Source organism: Daphnia pulicaria, chromosome 7, assembly GCF_021234035.1.
Source record: "Daphnia pulicaria isolate SC F1-1A chromosome 7, SC_F0-13Bv2, whole genome shotgun sequence".
In the NCBI taxonomy this organism is placed as follows: domain Eukaryota; kingdom Metazoa; phylum Arthropoda; class Branchiopoda; order Diplostraca; family Daphniidae; genus Daphnia; species Daphnia pulicaria.
The window spans coordinates 1700901-1722624 of record NC_060919.1 but is presented as its reverse complement, the minus strand read 5'-3'; the positions used below and the strand labels follow the sequence as shown (position 1 = coordinate 1722624).

The following is a 21724-nucleotide window of genomic DNA, read 5'->3' as shown; positions in this document are numbered from 1 at the left end:
TATAGTTGTTTGAGCGATCCTCTTGTGTATTTAGGTACATACAAGCGGAGATGAGAGAGTCAAGTTGGGAAAGAAAAAATGAAAAATGAAAAATCAAATAAAAAAGGGACACGGAAAAAAATAATAAGCCGGACGAGAATAGTAGAAGTAGAGAAAAAAGATGCCAATCTATCGGAGATGAATGAGCTGTCTGGCAGCCCCCAGCAGGCGGCAACGCTCCTTTATTTCTATCTTTTTTTGACCCCTTATGTTTTTCTCTCTTCTTCTTTGATTTTTCTTTTTTTTTGGGTTGTGTTCAGGGGTGAAATGTAGTACTACACACACCAATTTTTATGATATTCTTTCTTTTCCCCCCTCGCTTGTCTATTTCACGTCCTCCCACTAGATGTACAAGGCCCTGGCTGGGCTGTGCGATATTTCCCGCCTCGTCAACTTTTCAAAAAATAAAAAAAAACGTCTAGTTGATTTTCTTTTCTTTTTTTCGAAAGAAAAAGGCACAAATCTGTTTCGTGTGTGCGTGTGAATACCTGTGAAAGTAACAAGCCTCTCGGGTGTCAAAGCTAATTGATGGAAAAGAATGAGAGAACAGAGAGGGGCAACCCAGCAGAGAAAACCGGTGGGTTCTTCTTCTTCTTCTCCATTCAAAAACCGAAAATGTGTTGTGTTAGCGATATCTATAAACCCAGGTGACAGTTAACACACAGTGTGACTGGACCAGGCCAATTTCTTCCTTTTTCACCACCACCCCCCATAGAAATTCAGTTTCTATTTTCCCATGGATAAAACTGGAATTTATACATCGTATAGTGATGAATATTTCGCTTGTAATTCCAATTAGATATACCTGGCCATTGCGAGTTGATGATTTACATCTCGACTTTGTTACCCACACATTCCCAAATGGAATGGAGATAAAAACAACCAAATAATTCCAAACCAGAACGAATGTTCAAATGCTAGATATGTATTTATATATTTATCACATCAAAATGGGTTCCATATGAAAATCAAGAGAATAATCTCTCGACTTGGGTTTTCTTTTATTCTCGTGATGCACACAGATTGATATTAATCAGAGTTTCTCTCTGTTTTTTACCTTTGTAAGATTCCCAACCCAGGTGAGGTGGGTGGGTGGAAGGAGGAGGGTCATTTGTCCTAGTCGCGGTGGTTTTGTATCTGTTACGCGGCGGTCCAGCACACCGGAGGACGGCCACATTCCCCGACTGCATTCCTTTTCGATTCTTCTGGCAAGTTCTAAACAAAACAAAAAAGCGATGCAACATTTTGTGAAAGACAAGTGAAGGGCTTTTTTCTTTTCTTTTTTCGGTCGTGAAAATAAAAAGGAGCTGGTGATGTTGTCCAGCAGCCAGCCAGCGAAAAAAGGTCCGTCCTGCTATAGCTGCTGCTGGTGCTCGTGTCGTGTCATTCATTAGTTGGCCGAGCCACGACTTGACACGAGATTCTCATCTTCCCTCGGAGACTGGAATCAGATGGCCCATAACTCTCTTCTTCTTCTTCTTCTTCTTCTTATTTTTCCGTCCCTATCTCTTATCCACACACAGCTGAAGATTGGGACATGCTGCTGCCCAGATGGCCGGCCGTATATATTTACAAATTTATTTATTTATTTATTTATTTAGGCCTTTTATTTTTTAATTTTTTGTTTTGTTATTTGTTTTTTTTCCTTGTAAATGCATATGGGCCGGCCGGCCCAGGTGGACGGCATTCCTCCCAGCAGCCACCTGTCGTCATCCCAATCTAAACCCAAGCAAACAGCCCAGTCGCGAGGATGCCACACGGAAAAAATCTCTGCCCAGCCGGTGCCGGACGACTTTTTTTGAAGAAAAAGATGAAAATAAAATTCACTCTCCACTCGTCTGATTTTATTTTATTTTATTTTTTTAAAACATTTTCCACTGGTTTTGATTCTATTTTTTCTACACGTCCATCATATCACGACGACAAAATCAGAACAACAATCTGAAACGATTTATTATATCGTCCCCCCCCCCCCCCACCAACTACTGCCCTCACACAGCTGGGCGGATCCCATCTCACTACCCCGCGTTCTAATATAGAGAATTCCGGATTGATCTAAATTCCTGATGACAAAAAATATTATAAATCATCATCTTTTTTCGTTTTTTAAATAGCCCCAAAACACGCCAACGGTTAACATTTTCAAAAGAAACAAAACTATAATAGAGGATCTCGATCGATAATAAATAAATTTGAATTTTTCGGTGGTCCATTTCTTTCAATATTATTTTTCAAAAAAAATCTAAGAAAAATCCGGTCCGGTGATTAATGAAGTCAAGTTTTGGGGTTCATTAACGTTCCTCCTGGACAAGAAGACACAAAAAGAAGAAGTAGTCGAAAAGACATTTCTAAAAGGTATAGAGAAATCTTCCGTGTCTTGTGTGTGTGTGTTATGGACCTATTATCAATAAATAGCCATCACTCTCTCTCCCATCTTCTTAACTGCGTTTTGTCTCCGGCTGCTGGAACTAGAGAGAGACACTTGGTGGTGGTTCTTCTTCTCGGTAGTTATTTCGCTTTGTCTTGTTTTTATTATTATTGTCTATATTCAGGCGAAGAAGAAGAATATAAGAAGAAGCACAGCAGAAGAAAACCGTTGACATTTATCTCAGCTCCCACATCGCCCGTCTCTGTCCACGGAATAACTATTTACACAGCACGTTAGAGAGATACTCTCCGGCCCGGGCAATAGCCATAAGACTTACAGCGCTAAAGCTGGGAACTTTTTTTAAAAAAAGAAAAAAAAAAACCTTTGTGTGTGTAGTCAGTGTGTAGTAGTATCTCCCTCTTCATTAGATACACAATCTGGAATATAATAAATTTTAAATAAAACATCACACAGTGCACCGAAAGAAGAAGAAAGAAGCCCTGGTCCGTCTCTCTCTCTCTATTTGGGAGGGGACCACAGATTCTTTTGGTCTTGGCCCAGCGTGAGATAATCATCGGTTGGCAGCCCAAAACAACACGACATATAACATAGAGAGAGAGACTATGGGACGCATACAGTGTTTGTGTTGTCTCTCAGACGATAATAATAATAAGAACTGTGAAATAAAACAATCTAAACACAGACAAAACACGTACGTTATTATATGTGTGTGTGTGCCGTCGCGTTGTTTAGTTCTATAGCCCAGCAGCAGCAGCCAGCTGAAATGTTATGTCCAGGTATATAGTTAATAGAACGAAGCGACGGGCAGCACAGCACACACTCACGAGAGAGAGAGAGCGAAGTTTGAACGGCTATCAACAACCAGTTTAACTATCGATTTGGCCGGCTGCGACATTCTATGAAAGTGACGGATGTTGCAACTCGCGGCGATTTTGTTTTTTTTACGGGCCAATCGTAAAACATCGCGAAACGATAAAAATACGGGGGGGGGGAACCAAATTTACGAATTAAATATATTCAAAATAACAAACGCGGGAAAAAAATAAAATTTGAATGGATTTATTGCCGGACTGGTATATATTCGCACAGGTGGTGGACCATATGAGGATCCATTTATTCAATTGTTTTTTTTTTTTAAGGAATATAAGAAAATGGGCGACATCTCGTGAACACATTTTTGAACCGATCCGCATTCCGGATGAACGAGCGCCAGCAGACTCCACCCTTGGACACAAAAAAAGGAAAACCCTGAAACAATTGAATGTTTCATGGCGCAGAGGGGGGATTAAATCTTTGAATATTTATCGTCTTCTTGTTGAACTGATGATGATCGCCACGGACAAAAAAGAAAAAGAGCGGTGCCATTGGTTTATTTTTTAACGCACAAAAGACACGCCATATTCCATTATCAGACAAGTCCAAAGGTGTACACGAAATATCGGGAATACTACATCAAATAAAATAAAATAACATATTATAAAGATGGGGGACCCTATGACAAATGAGACTCGCGGCGTCCGCCATGTCAACTCGGCCAAAAAAAGAATAAAGGGAAAAACACAAAAAATGTTTTATTGTGTCCATTATTATCTCAAATAAAATTTAAACGGTGCGGACAACGTCGCGCACGAACCCATAAAAAACCAAAAATTTCCTTTTTTTTAAATAAAGAAAATGATGGCGCCTCTTCTTTCACGCTCACCGTGAGCGGCGTGAATCAATGGTCGTGTAATGGGTCCCGAGCTGTTATATAACGTTAGATATTTTCCCGGCTTTTGTGAAAAGATGAGCGCTATAGAGAGCCGATAGAGTTGGGCAGCGCACGTTTCATCATTCAAACGACGCACCAGTCGATACACCGCGATCATTTTCTTATTTCTTTTTTCTTTTGTGGAAAATTCCTCGGAGCTGATGGTCGGAAAGAAAAAAGATGGCGCGCGGGACACGCTGGGCGGCACACATGGCGGCAATGATGAGGTCATTTTAGAAATATCTAATAATATGACGAACAAGGAAATACAGTATAAATGTAAGCGAAAAAAAAAGAAATAAGAATCGAGGAGTAAACTACTATATACACCATCAAGGCAAGTCTATAACTAAAGCGGCCGCCATGTTTTTTTTTTCTTCCTTCCGTGATTAATGACCGTCATGACCAAGTTGTTCCTTTTTTTTAAATTTTCTTCTCTCATCTCTCGGGTCACTCGATTGAATCTTAAACGCGCGTCTTTTTTCAAACCAGTTAAACTCATATTATCTCAATTTTTGTAATTTTTGTAAATAAGAAAAAATTCAAAATTGGCGAACGAATCAAAAGAACCGCGCCCCGTTTGACTTTATTTAAAAAAAAACCTGGAATAACGAATTGGACACACGAATTTATTTTATTTTTTTGGCGTGTCTACTTTTGGGACTGTTCCATCAGGAGATGTGTGTGTGTGTAATAAAAGGTCAAAAGGAGCGCATAAATGAGCGCGGTCTTTTTTTCTTTTCATAATTGGAAAGGAGATAGAAGAAGCTTCTTGTATAGGATATTTTTGAAAATATAAAATAAAAAAGAGAGAGAGAGACCACCATCACCTTCGTTTCTTTCCAGCCCCAGCTTCTTAAATTCTTCTTGTTGGCTCTCGGGTGGTCTCTCGTCCGGTCATCTTTTCTTGTGTATTGCGCACCACGTCATAATATTCTCCCGGGCAGCAATCACCGCTCAAATAAAAATGCCCACCTGGGTATTGATGATACACCATACCCCCCTGGACACACACACACACACACACAAAAGGAGTATTATATTCTTCCTCTACTAAATAAAGAACAAAAGTATAATTATCATGTAAACATATAATATCGTCATACAATAATTTATTTCCCCGATCGGAATGTTGATGGAATATTTCCCTGCCCAGGCGCTTAAAAAATTCCCTGGGAAAAGAATTCCACCGAAAAATAAATAACAAAAAAAAGGTGTGCGATATGTTGTTGTTGGCAGGCGGAAATGGCCCCCCCCTCTCTCCAACTGCGATGGAGAATCTATAAGAAATAATAATCATCATCTCTGCACAAGAAAAGAAGAAGAAGAAGTAAAAGGATCAAAAGCTTCTGGTGTGGTTTTGGTGGTGGTGTTATTCTAGACTCTCTCTATAGCTCTCTTTTTCTACCTCCTCAAAGAGGTTCTCTCTCTGTCTATATACCCGCGATCGAGTTGGATGCACAAACCCAGTGAAAAGAGATGAAAGCGCACCAGCACACTTAATACCCAGTCAAATAGTGTCTAGTGGGTATATAGCCGGGACCCAATATCCTATATAGATGTGTGTGTGATGCTTGTCGACAAACACAAACGATATCAAGCGAGATCCATATCGCATATCCAAACATTCGACAAGAGAGCCAGCTATATACGCTGCTCTCGCAGAGAGTAGATCAACTATAAAAACCAAGCTCAATCACAAAAGCATAGGCAGGAAATGACGCCGTAGACTCTACTACTACTATGGCAGCAGCAGCCCAGCATAAAGCCCCCCGGACACAAACTTTCAAGAGTAGAGATACATATAGGCCTATATATCGAGGGGTGGGGCCGAGGTACTAAAGAGAGCAAAGAGTGTGTGTGTGTGTTCGCTATAGCTTTTTTTTTCTTTCTTATTCAGCTGCCTTTCAAACGTATAGAGAAGGAGCAGCACAGCCGGCAATATATCCAAAAGATATATATTGATACTATGTATATGTGTATATATAATAATAATATAAGCCATCGTCAGCGCTGGGAGGGTATATATACTATACAGCCGCACATTATATCGAATTTTGATTCCTATTTTTCTTTTCACTTAACTCTGCTGGCACTTCATCCTCCTCCGACCTTTTCTTTTTTGCCCCACCAGCGCAAAGCTGTTCGTGTTGTTTGTCCTGTATAGACGAGCATTGCACGCTGTTTACCTTCCATCACGGATATATACCCCTCCATCCCCCCCCCCCCCATTTTTTGATCTCCAGCTATATAACCGCTATAGATCTAAATATTCCATTTTTATTTGATTTTCAAAAACCCCAATTTTGATCGACTCACAAAAATTACAAATCCCTCCCCCAGTTGTGTGTGTACAGTCTGTCTTTTTCACTTGGATAAACCGCCAGCAACAGATCAATATCATTTGGTATTTCTTTGCCATTTATTCACAAACTTATAAACTCTCTTAGAATTCCATTATATAGCCTACATCAAATAGAATGTCCTATAACACGAAATTGTTGTGTATAGCGTTTTATATGGCGATGGTGTCAAACTGATTAGGAATTTTTTATTGTAGGCTTTGATATTACCCGCAGCGCCTCTATTCTATTCATCATTGCCGATGGCCTCCTTCAACTGTGTAGGCCTATTATAGTTTAGATCTATAGGCCTATGGCGCATCTAATTTTTCACGCTCGGTCGCCACCCAACCGTTTGTCGATAAACTTGTCTGATTATGAAAGCTGGCCGCCCAACACAACCGCACGCACAAGATGGCGGCCAGTAGTTTTTCTTCTTCTTCGCGGCCCATCACCTCGGCAGCGAAAAATAAAAAGAGAAAATAAAAATACTAGACGCCATCCGACACTTTTTTTGGGTGGTGGGTTGCAACTGACATTTTCACACCCATCCCTTGTGTGCAACACTAGACCTGTGGCCGTCGAGATAGCGCGCTGGACAATATGTGTGCACAAGGGGTGGATGGATATATTATATGCACACATATATACATACACTTGTCCTCCTTTAACTTAGCGAGTGAAATACTATCCCTGTAACATAACGAGAGTTATTACGACAACTCGGCCTCGATAATTCACGTTCAATCGACCCATGACTCTTATCTGCGTTTAACGCGCCGGGGTTTTTTATTTTATTTTTCTATTTTCTTTTTTGGTCAGACTCTCTCGTGTTGGTTGTATAACTTTCAGAGCCGACGTTGATGATTAGATTTCACAATTTGTAAATGACGCGTGTAGAGAGGAAGGGGGGGGGGAACTATCGTTCCCGATGACCTTTTTTCCGCCACATGTTCAATTATTACCTCACTTGTCGAGTTGTTAGAGCCTAAAAAGAGGAATAATATATCGCACCGAGTATGTATGTAGTATTCAATTTCAAACGGCTGATATGGGGCGAGTTAATATTTGACTGCCAGCAGTTCATTCCGGCCAGTTTGGATACATCAAATGAATGACAGCATTGCCCAATTTTTACATTTGATATTTTAAAGAAATGAAAATGAAAAAAAAAACGATTCATCTAGCTGGCCTGTCTAAAATAGCCCTGCCGCTCTTATATATATAGCTGCTGCTGCTGCCGGATCTACATGTTACGTAGTAATAATCATAATCATAACAGTCGGCAGCAATTATCTCATCGCTCCTCGGGGAGTTTTTCTTTATTCTTTTATTTTCATTCTGGTTTTGTCTGATTGCCACATACTATTTCATGTGTAGATTTAACAGACTCACACACAGTTCTATAAAGTCTATATAACTGTACATACATAACCGAAACGAGCGGAGAAAAAACAGACTCCCAGCGGAGATGGGTGACGATCAAATATAAGAGAGACTGTGCTCGTCTACGTACATCAATCACAAAATATTACGAAAGGGAAACAAAAAACAAAACCCCGAAAAGAAAGAAGAAAAGAGCATCAGCCCAACTGGATTATATTATGCCACGGTCCATTAGCCTCTCACATCCGCCGAGGGCCGCCCCCGGTCGCTATATATATATATATAGACGGGCCAGCGCTGGATATAGAAAAAAGAGAAGCAATGAACCAATCATAGGAGAGCACAGCATCAGACTTATTACGACGGGTAAACATCACACGCAGTTGTGGAGAGAACAAGTCGAATAAGGAAGGGGGGGAGATCATCCACATCCAATCCAATTAATTTAATAGGACGTTAACCGCTTGTGTGTGTTATATAAGCGGATGCGCGGGCGAATGCCCATTTATATAATAATAATAATGGCCCAGCTTCTAAAAGGAAAAAGAGAAAAAAATGTAGAACTTTGGGTTAGTTGTTGATCGATCCACAGCTCGGCATTTCTCTCTCTATCGACACCCCTTATATTCTTTTGTGAGTATAAAAATATCAAGAGAAGAGAAGAGAGGGGGGGGGGGATGGTCGTTCTGTAACTGGTTTCGTGCGTTAACGAGGGGCGGACCAATCAGTCGGCGTCGGGTCTCGATGGGCGTCGGGGGAGTTATAGACAGGACGTGGCCTGCTGGGCCTGGCCCTTCTTCTTTCATCCAGCATCCAACCCCCGGATGAGTGAAAGAAAAGAAAAAAAAATATAGGAGAGAGTTGTATACATGGTATATTTATATATTCTTTTGTTATTTGGCAGAGACCCCGCAAGAGCAGCAGCAGCAGCAGTCGCTTATTGGCGTTGAGAGACTCGCAAACGCCATTCACTTTGCGCTCCGCTTCTTATATCTCTTTTTTTTCTTTCTTGTGTTTGGCTGGTGGCAGCACAAGACCCCTTACGTCATCATCATCATCATCAAAGGCGCACGGCTATGCTGGGCGAGTGTGTGTGTCGAGTCTAGCTCTCGATTGATTAACTCGCAATCAACTGCAATGCGTTCAAGAGCGTCGCTCTTTGCCCCCACAGCTGTTCCCACTTGACACATAATAGAATCTCTAGTGCATTTATATATATAGAGAAGGAAGATGGAAGCGAAAAACACGTCGACACGTATTATATCTATACAGTCGAAATAGATTCGAGAGAGATGTTATAACCGATTTTTCTCCCCATTGAATCGAAACAATGGCCGCGATCGATGGAGAGAATAATAACCATATAGACCCGTGAAAAAATCAACTGGAGGGGAAATTGTGTATATCGACTGGAATGGAATCCAATCAAAAAAAAAAAGGAAGAAGAAAAAATAAAAGGGACCAATTGGCCAATACAAACGAAACGACGGCGATGATATTATATAGCTACACGGAATAGGAGAGACTCTTATTCATCTAATAATATCCAGCGAATCTCGAAAAAAGGTCTAAAAAAGAAGAAGAAGAAGAAGAATGGAATGCAATTAGCATAGTTCATCAATATGGAACAGGCAACAATAACGCAATCATCGTCGGGCGGAATGCCCATTGTAATAGAAACTCTCCTATATGTATACTTAATGTTACAACACACACACAGCGGAGCTGCCCTGCTGTATTTATATCTATAGTATATCCGCGTTGTAAATCACCGGGATATATATAACGGGCCAGCGGGTCCAATCTCCATAAAGTGTCGAGGCACACCAGCAACAAAAAAGCGTATCATCGGAATCGTATTACCCTATAGACGTTTTCATTTGAAGGGGGGAGAAGCTCAGAAGAGTTTTAAATAAAATAGAAGAAGGAAAAAAACCCTTTATTTCTTATATATTTTTATTTTTTACTACTCTTTGGGTATAGGCCAACGAGACGAGTCCAGTGACCATCAGCCAAAAGGTCCAGGGAAAGAGAAAGAAAAAGAATCTTTTTGGGCAAAACGAAACGAGACGTTCGCAGATTTACGACTGCGATATGTTATTACGCACACACGGGACCGATTGGCTATCAAAATAGAAGAAGAAGAAGAAGAAGTTCTTTTGGTGTGTGTAATGATGGAGAGAGCAGCCAAAGAAAAAGGAGGTCCAGTAGGAGCATCAGCAGCAGCCCAGGCCAGGCCAGGCCACAAGGCGCGCTTGGACGCCCAGTCGCTTTTATCGTCAGTTAACGGGCAAGAAATTTGCTTATTTTATGGCCGTCTTCTTCTTTTCCCTTTCTCTCCTAGAAGAAGAAGAAGAGGGGGACTCGTAAATTTCCCTTTTTTTTCTCCTTACTACCCCCGCTCTCTTCTTCCATCGACTATACAGCTGTAAATTCTTGTAAAGTCGATGCTAACTCGTTAGTCGTTAGCGTTATATAGAAGCCGTTCTGGTTGTAGTTGTTGTAGATGTCTTATGTGTGCTGTGTGCCGGCGCTGTGGGTCCAGCATGCTGGCCTGGCAGAGAGAGAGACTACGACTTTTTGTTGCTTTATATTACCCCGATGCCCAAACACGGATCATTTGATGATTGCGCGCTGTGAAAGAAACGAAAAAAAAGAACAAAATATAAGAAAAACTGAAATCTATATAGTCGTAGTTTTTGAAGAAACGGGCATAGCTGCTGCTCCTGCTGCTGCTGCTGCTGCCCATCCCACTTGATTTGGACTCGGTCCTTTTGGCTTTGGCGCATATTATTGCCGTGTAGATATGTATATATATTTATCGGACGTGTAATAACATTCAAAATGGCGCAAGCTCCACAGCTATAGTTTATATGTGTAGCTGGGACTTGGGAGAGAGAGAGTATAATATTCATGCAGCTAGATCTCGTCTGATAGAGGCTGGACGCCCTTCGCTTGTTGAGTTCATTGTGTGTGTGTGTGTGTGTGTACTAGTCACGCTTGATTACGGTGTGTGTCCCGTGTTTGGTAACAAAAGCATTTCCACCTATCCGCCCACCCTACGCCTTTTTTATTTTATTTTTGTTATTTTCTTATTTTTGGCCAGCCAGTCGATAAACGTATCGTTTAACGTCCGACTAATCAGAGCCAATTGGGGAGACGACATTACCACCACGCATTCCTCGCCCGACCCTTTTTTTCTTTTATTAGCGAGTTAGGAATTTCAAATTTCGCGCTCTCACTGCCATCTGGTAGATGAAGAAGAGACTTGGCATTGAAAATGGCGGGACGACCGGCTTCGCTTTAGTTCGTCTGCACACACTGTGTTTTGTTGACACGCGAGTAAAGGTATATAAACCATTTATTTTTTCAAAATAATAAGAAGATGGCAGTCGCCGAATTGGAAGAGCTGAAAAATCATTTTAAAACTCACACTCGAACGAGGGAAGTCTCTGCACATTCGGCCAAGGTTCACACGGTTGATTGGAATTGCGATGGAAGACGGTTAGCGTCGGGTTCCTTTGACAAGACGGTGTGCATTTTTACTATGGAAAGCGACAGACTGGTTAGTATTAGTCCCCGGCTTATCAATCATGCAGCAATTATAATGGAGCTTGGGGCATTCTGTTTCAGGTTAAGGAGCAAACGTTTGTGGGACACAATGACAGTGTCGATCAGCTATGTTGGCACGAAACCAATCCTGATTTACTCAGCACCGCCAGTGGAGACAAAACCATGAGAGTTTGGGATGCAAGAGTTAAAAAGAGTGTCGCCACAGTAAACACCAAGGGTACAATTAATTATGAAATTATGCTTAAATGTTCAATCCTTCATTGATGTGATTTGACAGGAGAAAATATCAACATCACGTGGTCACCTGATGGAAATTCCATTGCAGTGGGAAATAAAGAGGACCTTGTTACTTTTATTGATGCCAGAAATTTTAAGATTAAAATAGAACATCCGTTCAAGTTTGAAGTCAACGAAATAGAATGGAACAAGGCCAGCAATCTTTTCTTTTTGACTAGTGGGCAAGGCTGCATCCACATATTAGAGTAATGATGAATTTTCTTCCCCCTGCTTTCAATCTAGCATGACACTATCAATTCTCTTGTATCTAGTTATCCAGAGCTTACGACCGTTCACGTCACACAGGCTCACCCCGCCAACTGCATTTGCATCGAATTCGACCCCACTGGACGGTACTTTGCCACTGGGTCGGCCGACGCCCTAGTCTCTCTGTGGGATGCCGATGAAATTGCTTGTTTGCGCACTTTCTCCAAGTAACATTAATGCCAATAATAACGTGCCGTTTTCTATTGAGGTTATTCAATTACTGACTGGGTGTTTCCCCTTTAGGTTGGATTGGCCAGTTCGGACATTGAGTTTCAGTCACGATGGGTCCATGTTGGCGTCCGGGTCAGAGGACTTGTTGATCGACGTCAGCCACGTAGGTACAGGCGAGCGCGTTATCAGCATTCCAGTTGACACGCCAACCTTTACAGTCGCCTGGCATCCACGCTCTCACCTGCTGGCCTACGCCTGTGACGATAAAGACGACGGAAACAGAGACGCCGGAACTGTGAAGCTCTTTGGTCTCTCTAACGAGTGATTAGCCCATACGAATCAAAACTAGGAGGTCTCGTGTTTTATACAGAATCCAGCTTTTTTTTTTTAAATTTTTTCACTTGCAGATTTTCTTGTTTACTCTTGTCAAGAACTATTTGCCAAGCTTACAAACTTCAACTGTGTTGAGAGATATACAAGTAAAATGGATCTCAGATCAGAGATCTTTTCCAGAAAACTGAATTGTCCCAGGACATATTTTCCTTTTTTTAAACGTCCAAACATCATTAATTACTTAATAATAATTTTCGTTATCACTAGATCCCATATTCGTTATAAAAGGTGATGACCGTTTGGCACACATTTTTAGTCAATAATTAAAAAAACAGGGCGTTAACGTTGAAACAAATACGACGCTTTTATGTAAGCAGTCCATCTAGGTAAGACATCCTTATTCTATTACTAAAGGCAAATTAATTTAAGTTGTCGTGATAATAAGCATATTTCGTAGAAACAGATAGATTGATAGTTTGTGTTACATCATACGAGTCGTTGATTATGTACAAGGCTAAAATGTCGTTTGATATTTCGTAACGGTAGTTGGTAAACACTAAACACACACACCCATATATAGGCAGCAAAGCGGCACATAGACGAATGTATCGTTTTGCTCGAGTAGATTCATGTTCATTGTTCTCCGCAGCTAGAACGTGAAATACTCGGAATGCTTCTCGTGTCATTCCAACATGGAAAGCTGTTATTTATCTGCTTTGCGATTGGTGTAAAACGGATGCGAGAAGTTGAAATTATTCGCATTCTTTAATTTTTTCTTCCTTTTTTGAATTTGTGCGTTGCGCAGTTAAAGTTTACTTTTGAAAATGCTGCCGCTGCGTAAATTATGCTCTTATCTCGTATATGATCTCGTAATCAGGCTCATTAAATCAAAAATATTCAAAAATCAATTGAACGTTTAATGATTTATTCGGTATTGATCCTCGTATCTAGACCAAGTTGTAATTTTTTACTATCATTATAAATACCTGGCGATGTTTCATTTCTTGTCCCCTTTCTAGCCCGATATGAAAACAGAAAACATACGAGGCATTTCTTAAAAGAAAGAAATAATAAAATGAAATGTGAACCTATTCCAGAGCTGCCAAGTTAGCCTCTTTGTCGTTTTCCGAGTTGAGAGACCTTTTGAAAGCAAAGCTTTAGGGTCGTCGTCGTAAGAAGAGTCTACATCCGATTTCCGAAGGTATTCAGACGCCGACAAAGGAAGCTCACAACAAGTCAACCTAAAACGAGAGGAGCGTAATCCTGTGGCTCACAACGCAAGTGTCGCTCGGCAGACATCGGCCGCTCTACGGCCAAGTTCAGTCTCTTCATTCGGCTTCGGTGCCCAGCAGGTACCTTTTTTTTTGAATTATAAACGCCAAAAATTATTTGCATAAATAGTGGAGTTATTTAAGAGCAAACATTTCTTTTTTCTCCTGGAATGTTTGCTGCTGTGTGCGCTAATACTTGAATTCCAAGTTTTGGCTGTTAAATTGTTGTAATTCATACTCTTTTGCCGTTTAACCAACGTTTGTGTTGTAGTCTGTCAAGACGGAACTGACAACATGAGTTAGTGCATCCACTTGAGAGAAGATTGTGCCGAACAGGGAAAACAAAATTCGTCAAGGTAACGATGGCCAAGGCTATCACTGACGCGTTCTTAATCGTGAATGGCATTTGGAAGTCGAAATGCCGGTGAAAGTGGCCTCTGCAGTGGCCAAGGCTTTATTTGACATAGGTTACAGCCCCCCACCTTGTTGGTGTAATGATACTCGGCACTCAACGTCCTTTACGATGACGTACTTCCACAAATGTTACGACTGAATCGTTTAAAGATTTTCTCTGAGAGATTGAGAAAGTTTTACCTTTTTTCCCCCAGTCATTTGCTCTAAGCGCTAGGCCCCTCGACTATTGTTGACTACCCATACGCTTTATATTTCGCTTTTTTCAAGATGGGGGACCTCTAAACACTTTTAAGGACTCGGTTGAAAAATGAACCCCGCCCCCTGGTTTCTTTTGTATTCATTTTTTTACGCAGGGAATGATCACAACAGTACTGAATGCACAGTTGCGAACATCACCATCTTGCAAAGTCTGTTTCTTTGCTGAGCTGCGCCTCGATCCTTGGTTATTTTTACACAACATTGGAATTCAAAGTGCCAATTAACTGACTGAGCTTCAATACCCGTGCGAGGAATTTTGTTTTTCTTCATCGAAATGGATTGGTTGTAAGTAAAAATCAAAATCATTTGTCACTCGCAGCGATAACGTGGATTGAATTTGAATAATTTTGTGTTTCGTGAATGTTTCACTCTTTGTTTTTTTCCAGTCGATGTGTACAATCTTTGTTCAAGATCGCTGCCCTTATCCTGTTTGGTTACGCAATCGCCGCAGTTTCATCCGAGGATTCCACGTCGAATTCTGAGTTTCCCAGTCGAAATAGCGACGTCAGTTTCGTGGATAAGAGGACCAATTACAGCCGGCCGCCAGGAGACAATCCGTCGTCTAGGAAATCCTTTGCTCGGTATTCTGAACAAGATGACACTTGACAAAAACCAAAAAAAAAAAAAAAAATCTACCGGCTTTCTTTTAACATTAAATATACATAGAAAGTTATACGTTCTACAATAGCTACTACAAGTTCAACAACATTCCTTCCCCAAAACCAGATCAGCCAATCTTGACTCAAGAATCCGACCCAGAAGGAATGCGGTCTCAACAACGTCATCCGGAGCAAGGGGAAAAGTCATCCCAGCGGTGATACCGGTCGAAGATGCCGGCGCGATAATCCATCAAAGAAGAATACGGTTCGACAGGTGAATCAACAGAATATTATAAAAACCCGTCAAAAATACGAAAGATTTTTTTTCGTCTCTTTCATGTTTTTGTTTTTTGTTTTGTTGGCGACTAACAAAGAGAAAATGTTCGACGCTCATGTTATTTATCTCTCTCGACTCGCAGATGATGAAACACGCGTGGGACGGCTACGTGAAATATGCGTGGGGCTATCACGAACTCCGCCCAATCAGTCGTCACGGGCACAGCTCCTCGCTTTTCGGCGATTTCAGCAACACGGGCGTCACCATTGTCGACAGCCTCGATACCCTCTACATTATGGGACTGATGGACGAGTTCCAGCGGGCCAGAGACTGGATCGAACACAATTTGGATTTCAAGAAACTGACGGTATGCGCTGGTTGTTGTGTATACTACAGCTTGATTATATATCCCAAGACAATACGTTGATTGACTGAACTCTTTGGAAACAGTGGGGCGAGGTATCGGTCTTCGAGATCAACATACGTTTCGTCGGAGGTCTTTTGTCTTGCTTCGCCTTGACAGGTGATCACATGTTCAGAGAAAAGGCCTTGCTGATAGCTGAGAGGCTCTTGCCAGCCTTTGACACTCCGACGGGAATTCCGTTAGGAATAGTCAATATGGAGAATGGGGTAAGAATAAATGTAGCTAGTGCGCATACTTGGCTTCCTCCAAAATACCGGCTATTATATTCTGGTATTTGAAATGATTTTCCTTTTTATTTTATCTCTTGTTTTATTTTTGTTTTTTTTCTTCAAGGTAAGCCGGAATCCGTCGTGGGCCAGCGAAGGTTCTAGCATCTTGTCAGAATTGGGCACATTGAGCTTAGAGTTCAATTACCTGTCGGACGTTACGGGAAAGGACGTTTTCCGGCAGAAGATTCAAAAGCTCACGGGAACGATTAAAAGGTTGGATCGACATGCTGATGGAGGTCTCTATCCAAATTTCATCAATCCTTGGACCGGGGATTGGGGCGATCGCCATGTGTCCATGGGGGCGTTTGGTGATTCTTTCTACGAATATTTGCTCAAGTCTTGGCTACTTAGCGGGCGACAGGACGATGAAGCCCGTTTAATGTACATCGACGCTGTCGAAGCCGCGTTGGCCAAGTTAATCCAAGTGTCGAGAGAAGGATTCACTTATTTTGCCGATAGCAACTCGGGCAGACTGGAACACAAAATGCAACACCTTGCGTGTTTCTCCGGTGCGTATTTGATTTTAATTTCAAGCGTTTTGAAATGAAAATTAACAATTTGAATTTTTTGGTTTACAGGAGGAATGTTGGGTCTTGGAGGATTTTACCTTGGCGAACCCTTCAAGAGACGTCACATGGCCATGGGAAAAGCTATTACGCGGACGTGCCGCGAATCTTACAATCGGAGCACCAGCCAACTTGGACCGGAGACGTTTCGATTTAACGAACAGCTGGAAGCCGAAGGTTTAGAACCGGAGGCTGCGTATCTGTTGCGTCCGGAAGTTGTGGAATCCTACTTTATTATGTGGAGACTGACGCATGACCCAATATATCGCGAGTGGGGCTGGGACGTCGTGCTGGCGCTGGAGAGACATTGCCGGGTCGAAGGAGCGGGATACAGCGGATTGAAGAACGTCAACGAAGAAAAGCCCGTCAAAGATGACGTGCAGCAGAGCTTCTTCTTAGCTGAAACACTCAAGGTTTATTAGTAACGAAATCATCTTTTATTTATTCGAAAGAAACTAATTGTGCATTTCTAATTTTGCGCTTTAGTATCTCTACTTATTGTTCAGCGATGACGACGTTCTTCCATTGGACCAGTGGGTATTCAATACGGAGGCCCACCCTCTTCCCGTGTCGTTGCCCATCAAAGATATTTCAACTCCGAATCCCAAATTCGTATTTAGAGACCAAAAATGACGAGTAGTATTATAATTACAAATGACATTTTTCTCATTGATTTTGTGTTCGTAATTTTTACCTTCAGTGTATTAGGTATCGTAAATCGTAATCCATTGGTATGACACTCGTATGATTTTACTAAAATTGTAAATTATACTTGTCCCGCTGATCCCGGCCGCATTGCCAGCTCTAAAATACCCAGCTTTTCGCATTATTCTCCCTTGTTAGATGTTGTATTTTTGACCAACACGCCAACACCGCTTCGCTGTTCTTACGGAAGTTCGTCTGCACTTGTTGTAGATTTGTAGCAGCACAATGCAACACAGATGTTGAGGCTGTCAATCTGACTTCAGCTTATTGTTGCAAACTTGCAAAATTTATGGCGAGCATTTGGAAAATAGCCAAATAAGTCCGTTTACGCAACGTTTTCTTTGTTTTTCGATTGCCCTAATAGTATATCGGTGGGTATCCCGTTAATCCTACACGTGGTTGAAGTGGAACAGTCAAGTTAAGGAAGTGCGAAAGTCGTGGAAGAATTTCACATTATAGTGAAATGAGTTTCAGATTCTTTCACCTGCATTGAATGTTCGCTTTATCCTTGCAGGAAAAGGAATGATTGCTACAAGATTTTGTTCTGTGTGTTTAATTGGGCAAATGTCACATAGCTCAAATATGTGGTCTACAAACACCTTTAACTACAGTGTGACTCTTGGAGTTCCCTTGTGCTTGTGAAGAATCCAGTGCAAAGGACAAGTACCTGATAAAGTGAATTCAAACATTGTTTTTTCTGGAAACAGTGTTTTGCCATATCGTCACGAATTGCAATCTCCTGTCTACGTCAACATTTTCCTTCACATCAGGCAACAAAATGTTGCTGCTGAAGAAAATGCTATAGAGCGAGAACTGAGAAGAAACTAGAAGAACATAGAAGATGTTTTCAAAAGGTTAGGATTATCATCATACAGTCCAATTTTCACCATCATTCCAGTTTAAAAAATCATGTTCTGTAATCAATCCCCACAACACAAGCAACAAGATTTAGTAAGATTTTTGCAACTCTTCATTGTGTATATTTCTTTAATATAAAAATAACAATTTCCTGGTATTTTAACAGAATTTCTTATTCTTAGACTCTTAAATCTTTGACTATGACTAACATGGTAGAAAATATTAGTTGTTGTTGTTGAAAACACATTGTTGTTGAACAAACTGGCAGACAGGAAGAAATTGGGAATGGTTGAAAAACTAATATTGCTGTGGAGGGCCAAAAGATGTGGTACTACTTGAGCAGCCTTATCAACTTAAATTTAGCTGCTTGCAGTTTTTATTAAGGTAAAATTTCTTTGTTTTAGGCAAACAAAAATCCAATCTTAATTTTACAACGAGTTACTAGGGATGTACTTTAGACGATCGTCAAAGTTGAGAGAGAAGACGACGAACCTGTGTTCCTTCTGTCGATCTAAACAAAATGGACACTGAGAAAGTTATGCACAAATTTTGATTTGAAGATGATGAAGTCATAGTTACCAAAAGTTTTACAAACCAAATAGGTGAAAATGTTTAAACTTCTTTTTTTGAAACAATATCCAATAATAGTTTATTATTATTCAGTGGCCCCGTTTCCCTAAATAACCACTAACCAACGCCCGCCGGTGGTCACTCACTCGCTGCGACAACCAGGAGGAAGGGAGATGTTTGGTCGAACGGGGACTTGCAAGGCGCATGATTCGATGAAATCTTTTGGAGGGTCATGAATCTAAGCCGGAAGCCTACTATGATACACTGCTCTCATAAATAACTGCTCCTCAGCTCTCTTCACTCTTTTTCCGGTTTCTCTTAACCATGGCCGGGTAATCTCCATGGTCGAGTCAGTCGGGCAGTGTCTCTCCCCCTTCTTGACTGGCAGCAGATTGACCCGGACGTTCTGTTTAATAAACTTTAAAAATTATTTTACGTGTTTGTTAATAAATAAATATTTAATTAAAACGAATATAATGATTAGATATTGATTTTCAATTTATTTTACATATTAGATTTTATTTTATTAAACAGATCGTCCGGTTCAATCTGCTGCCAGTATTTGCCAGTCCTTTCAGCAATCCACTGTCCAAGCACTGTTGCCTAGGTGCTGAAACGTCGGAAATCACTTGCAGTTTGCAGACAAGGTACATGAACGGATATCACCGCCTTGAGTGCCTTTTCCTCAGTATAGAAGTTGAACTGGCGTCTATTATCACCTTGAGGATTTCGTCTGTTGTGATGTGTCATGCGTGGTGGCTTTTTGGTGAAATTTGACAGGGTGAATATTACGTGAGTATGAAAATTATTGGTTACCTTTGTTTGTTAGTTCTTTCAATTTAGTGTCACCGAGCTAGAGCGGACATTGTTTTCATGTTACTTTTTTTAAACGTTTCTTCTTACTGACGTTAGACGGCATGGTCTTTGATCATTTTTTACCTGTCAGAATTTTACTTTGCACCTCTCTGAAGAAATTTCTCGCTACTACTACAAAGAAATTTTTTGTGGTAACTGTCAGTTTTATTTCAGCAACAAAGCTCACTTTTTAGATTTTTAATAATGTGTTTTTTTTTCTACTTCCGGTTTTCTAATTTCAGTCAGTAGTTCAGTAAATATTGATTCGACGCACAAAATAACCACATATTCGTGATCCTCGTCAAATTTGTGGTAAAGTTCATGTTTTGTTTTGTACGTTTTCGTACTTCCGGTTTTGAGAATTTTCCTGAACAGTTCAGGAAAATTCTCGATTTTGGTCAAATTCTGGATTTAGTTTAAATTACATCTAATCGACCCCAAATTTCACGTAGATCACGAATATTTGGTTAATTTGGTCGGCAGCTCAATGGTTAAGGCGCTATCGCTTACTTCCGGTATACTTCCGGAAAATTTGCATAAAACTAGCAAGTGAGCTTTGTTTTCTGCACAATTCTAAAGGCTTCTTGCCAGCTAAAGCAAACAGAAAAGGTCTTTTTGATTTACTTTTGTGACTTTTCTGACTATCTAAAGCCGGTCCTGTAGATAGTGAGTTTTGGACGTATCTAATAGATGGCGTGAAGGAATATTGTGTTGTCAAATGTGGGCTTACGGCGGCTCGTTTCTAATTTAAATCTTCAGCTACAGCTATTTTCTTCGAAAGTTACAAATGAACACATAGGTTAATTCGAGTAATTTCGTTTGTAACTTGTCGGTGATGTGTTCTATTCCGTGTACATGTTGGATAACCTTAGTGTTTCTCACTAACTTACAGGAGGAAACGTAGCCTACCGTTGACTATTTTGTTCAAAATGTGCCATCGAAATGACACAGGTAACTACCAACACTAGCTTTATTACATTATTGTTGAAAAACATACAATCTTCTCATCTTTTATTAGGATTCATTATAATTATCTGCTGTAAGGAATGGACTTGCTACATCACCAACGACCAACCCCATCACGGACAAATCTCTCATTCCTTCTTCTAGAGAACCTTGGCTAACTGTTTGGTGGTTTCAAGTGTAAGTTCACTTGTCATGTCAAGGAACTTTCTTTGTTGCAGTCTAATATGTATTAAAAGTATTGATCTGCACTCACGTCTATGCTGGTTATAAGACGATTTCAACTGCAGTATACTGATTACTGTTTAATTATTCTTTTAGATAGTTTATTTTCATAGTTGTCAAGCACATTGATGACACAAATTATTAACAAGGTGACTTAATTTTCTTATTTTTTATTTACAGGTTTGAAACTATAGGTTTCTAAATTTGCATGACAGACTTTAAGTAAAGTCATGTTGAAGAAAAAAGACTGACTGACAGTCAACAATGTACACTACCTTGTTTGGTAATTGGCTGCTTCCCTTGAATCTCCCTTTTTTTTTTCTTAAGCTTGATTTGAGGTATTGCTTTCTGTCGCTCAAATATTGTTGAAAAATTATTCTCAAACTAATAAATGTTCATTCTGTCTACAGGGTAACTCCTTCACTACTTATCATGGACTTCATCCATTGGTGATGCTATAATTCAAGAGAATGCTGTCATTCAAGACTGAAAAATTGTTAGATAAAACAAGAACAAGTGCATGTCTGGGCTCCCTTCTTTCTTTGGCCCCATTTCCCTAACTAACCACTAACCAACGTCCGCCGGTGGTCATTCACCCGCTGTGAAACCAGGAGGAGGGGAGGGCTCTGGTCGATCGGGGACTTGGAAGGCGCATGATCCGACGAAAACTTTTAGAGGGTCATGAGTCTAACCCGGAAGCCTAGTATGACTAATCGCTCCCCAGTAAAACTTGCCTCACACTCTTCTCTCCTCTTCCATTTCCAGGTAATCTCCCTGGATCTACGCCGACACTGCATGTGCGAGTTTTAGCAAGCAATCCGCCACCCAATTTGACAAAAAGTGATAGTTTGTTTTCACGGAAATTTCGTCAGACGGTTACAAAATTTCTAATTCAACAATCTGATGTAGAAATTTGCATCTAGTCTACTGGTGCAAATTGCGAT

At 40.7% G+C, this 21724-nt stretch overlaps 2 protein-coding genes and 1 long non-coding RNA gene across 7 annotated transcripts; all 3 read left to right on the top strand.

Annotated features, from left to right (window-relative positions):
* Positions 1-11181: 11181 nt before the first annotated feature.
* On the top strand, positions 11182-12710 carry LOC124349884 (THO complex subunit 3-like). The gene is made up of 5 exons (XM_046800809.1): positions 11182-11471; positions 11540-11696; positions 11757-11961; positions 12028-12189; positions 12266-12710. Exons 1-5 carry the CDS (start codon positions 11292-11294, stop codon positions 12516-12518), a joined length of 957 nt encoding a protein of 318 aa, XP_046656765.1. The 5' UTR covers positions 11182-11291; the 3' UTR covers positions 12519-12710.
* Positions 12711-13445: 735 nt separating this feature from the next.
* On the top strand, positions 13446-17561 carry LOC124349682 (mannosyl-oligosaccharide alpha-1,2-mannosidase IA-like). 5 transcript variants are annotated; one of them, XM_046800468.1, is made up of 9 exons: positions 13446-13878; positions 14565-14754; positions 14856-15050; positions 15196-15342; positions 15488-15712; positions 15796-15975; positions 16103-16547; positions 16617-17017; positions 17091-17561. In XM_046800468.1, exons 5-9 carry the CDS (start codon positions 15488-15490, stop codon positions 17235-17237), a joined length of 1398 nt encoding a protein of 465 aa, XP_046656424.1. In that variant the 5' UTR covers positions 13446-13878; positions 14565-14754; positions 14856-15050; positions 15196-15342; the 3' UTR covers positions 17238-17561. The 5 variants fall into 5 exon arrangements, with proteins under 5 accessions (XP_046656424.1, XP_046656423.1, XP_046656427.1 ...); XM_046800467.1 differs by lacking the exon at positions 13446-13878 and having other exon boundaries at positions 13909-14754; XM_046800471.1 differs by lacking the exon at positions 13446-13878 and having other exon boundaries at positions 13909-14754; positions 15158-15342.
* A 2786-nt stretch (positions 17562-20347) lies between these two features.
* Positions 20348-21080, top strand: LOC124350362. The gene is made up of 3 exons (XR_006920836.1): positions 20348-20543; positions 20611-20735; positions 20961-21080. It is a non-coding gene; the product is annotated as an uncharacterized LOC124350362 (long non-coding RNA).
* Positions 21081-21724: the final 644 nt, after the last annotated feature.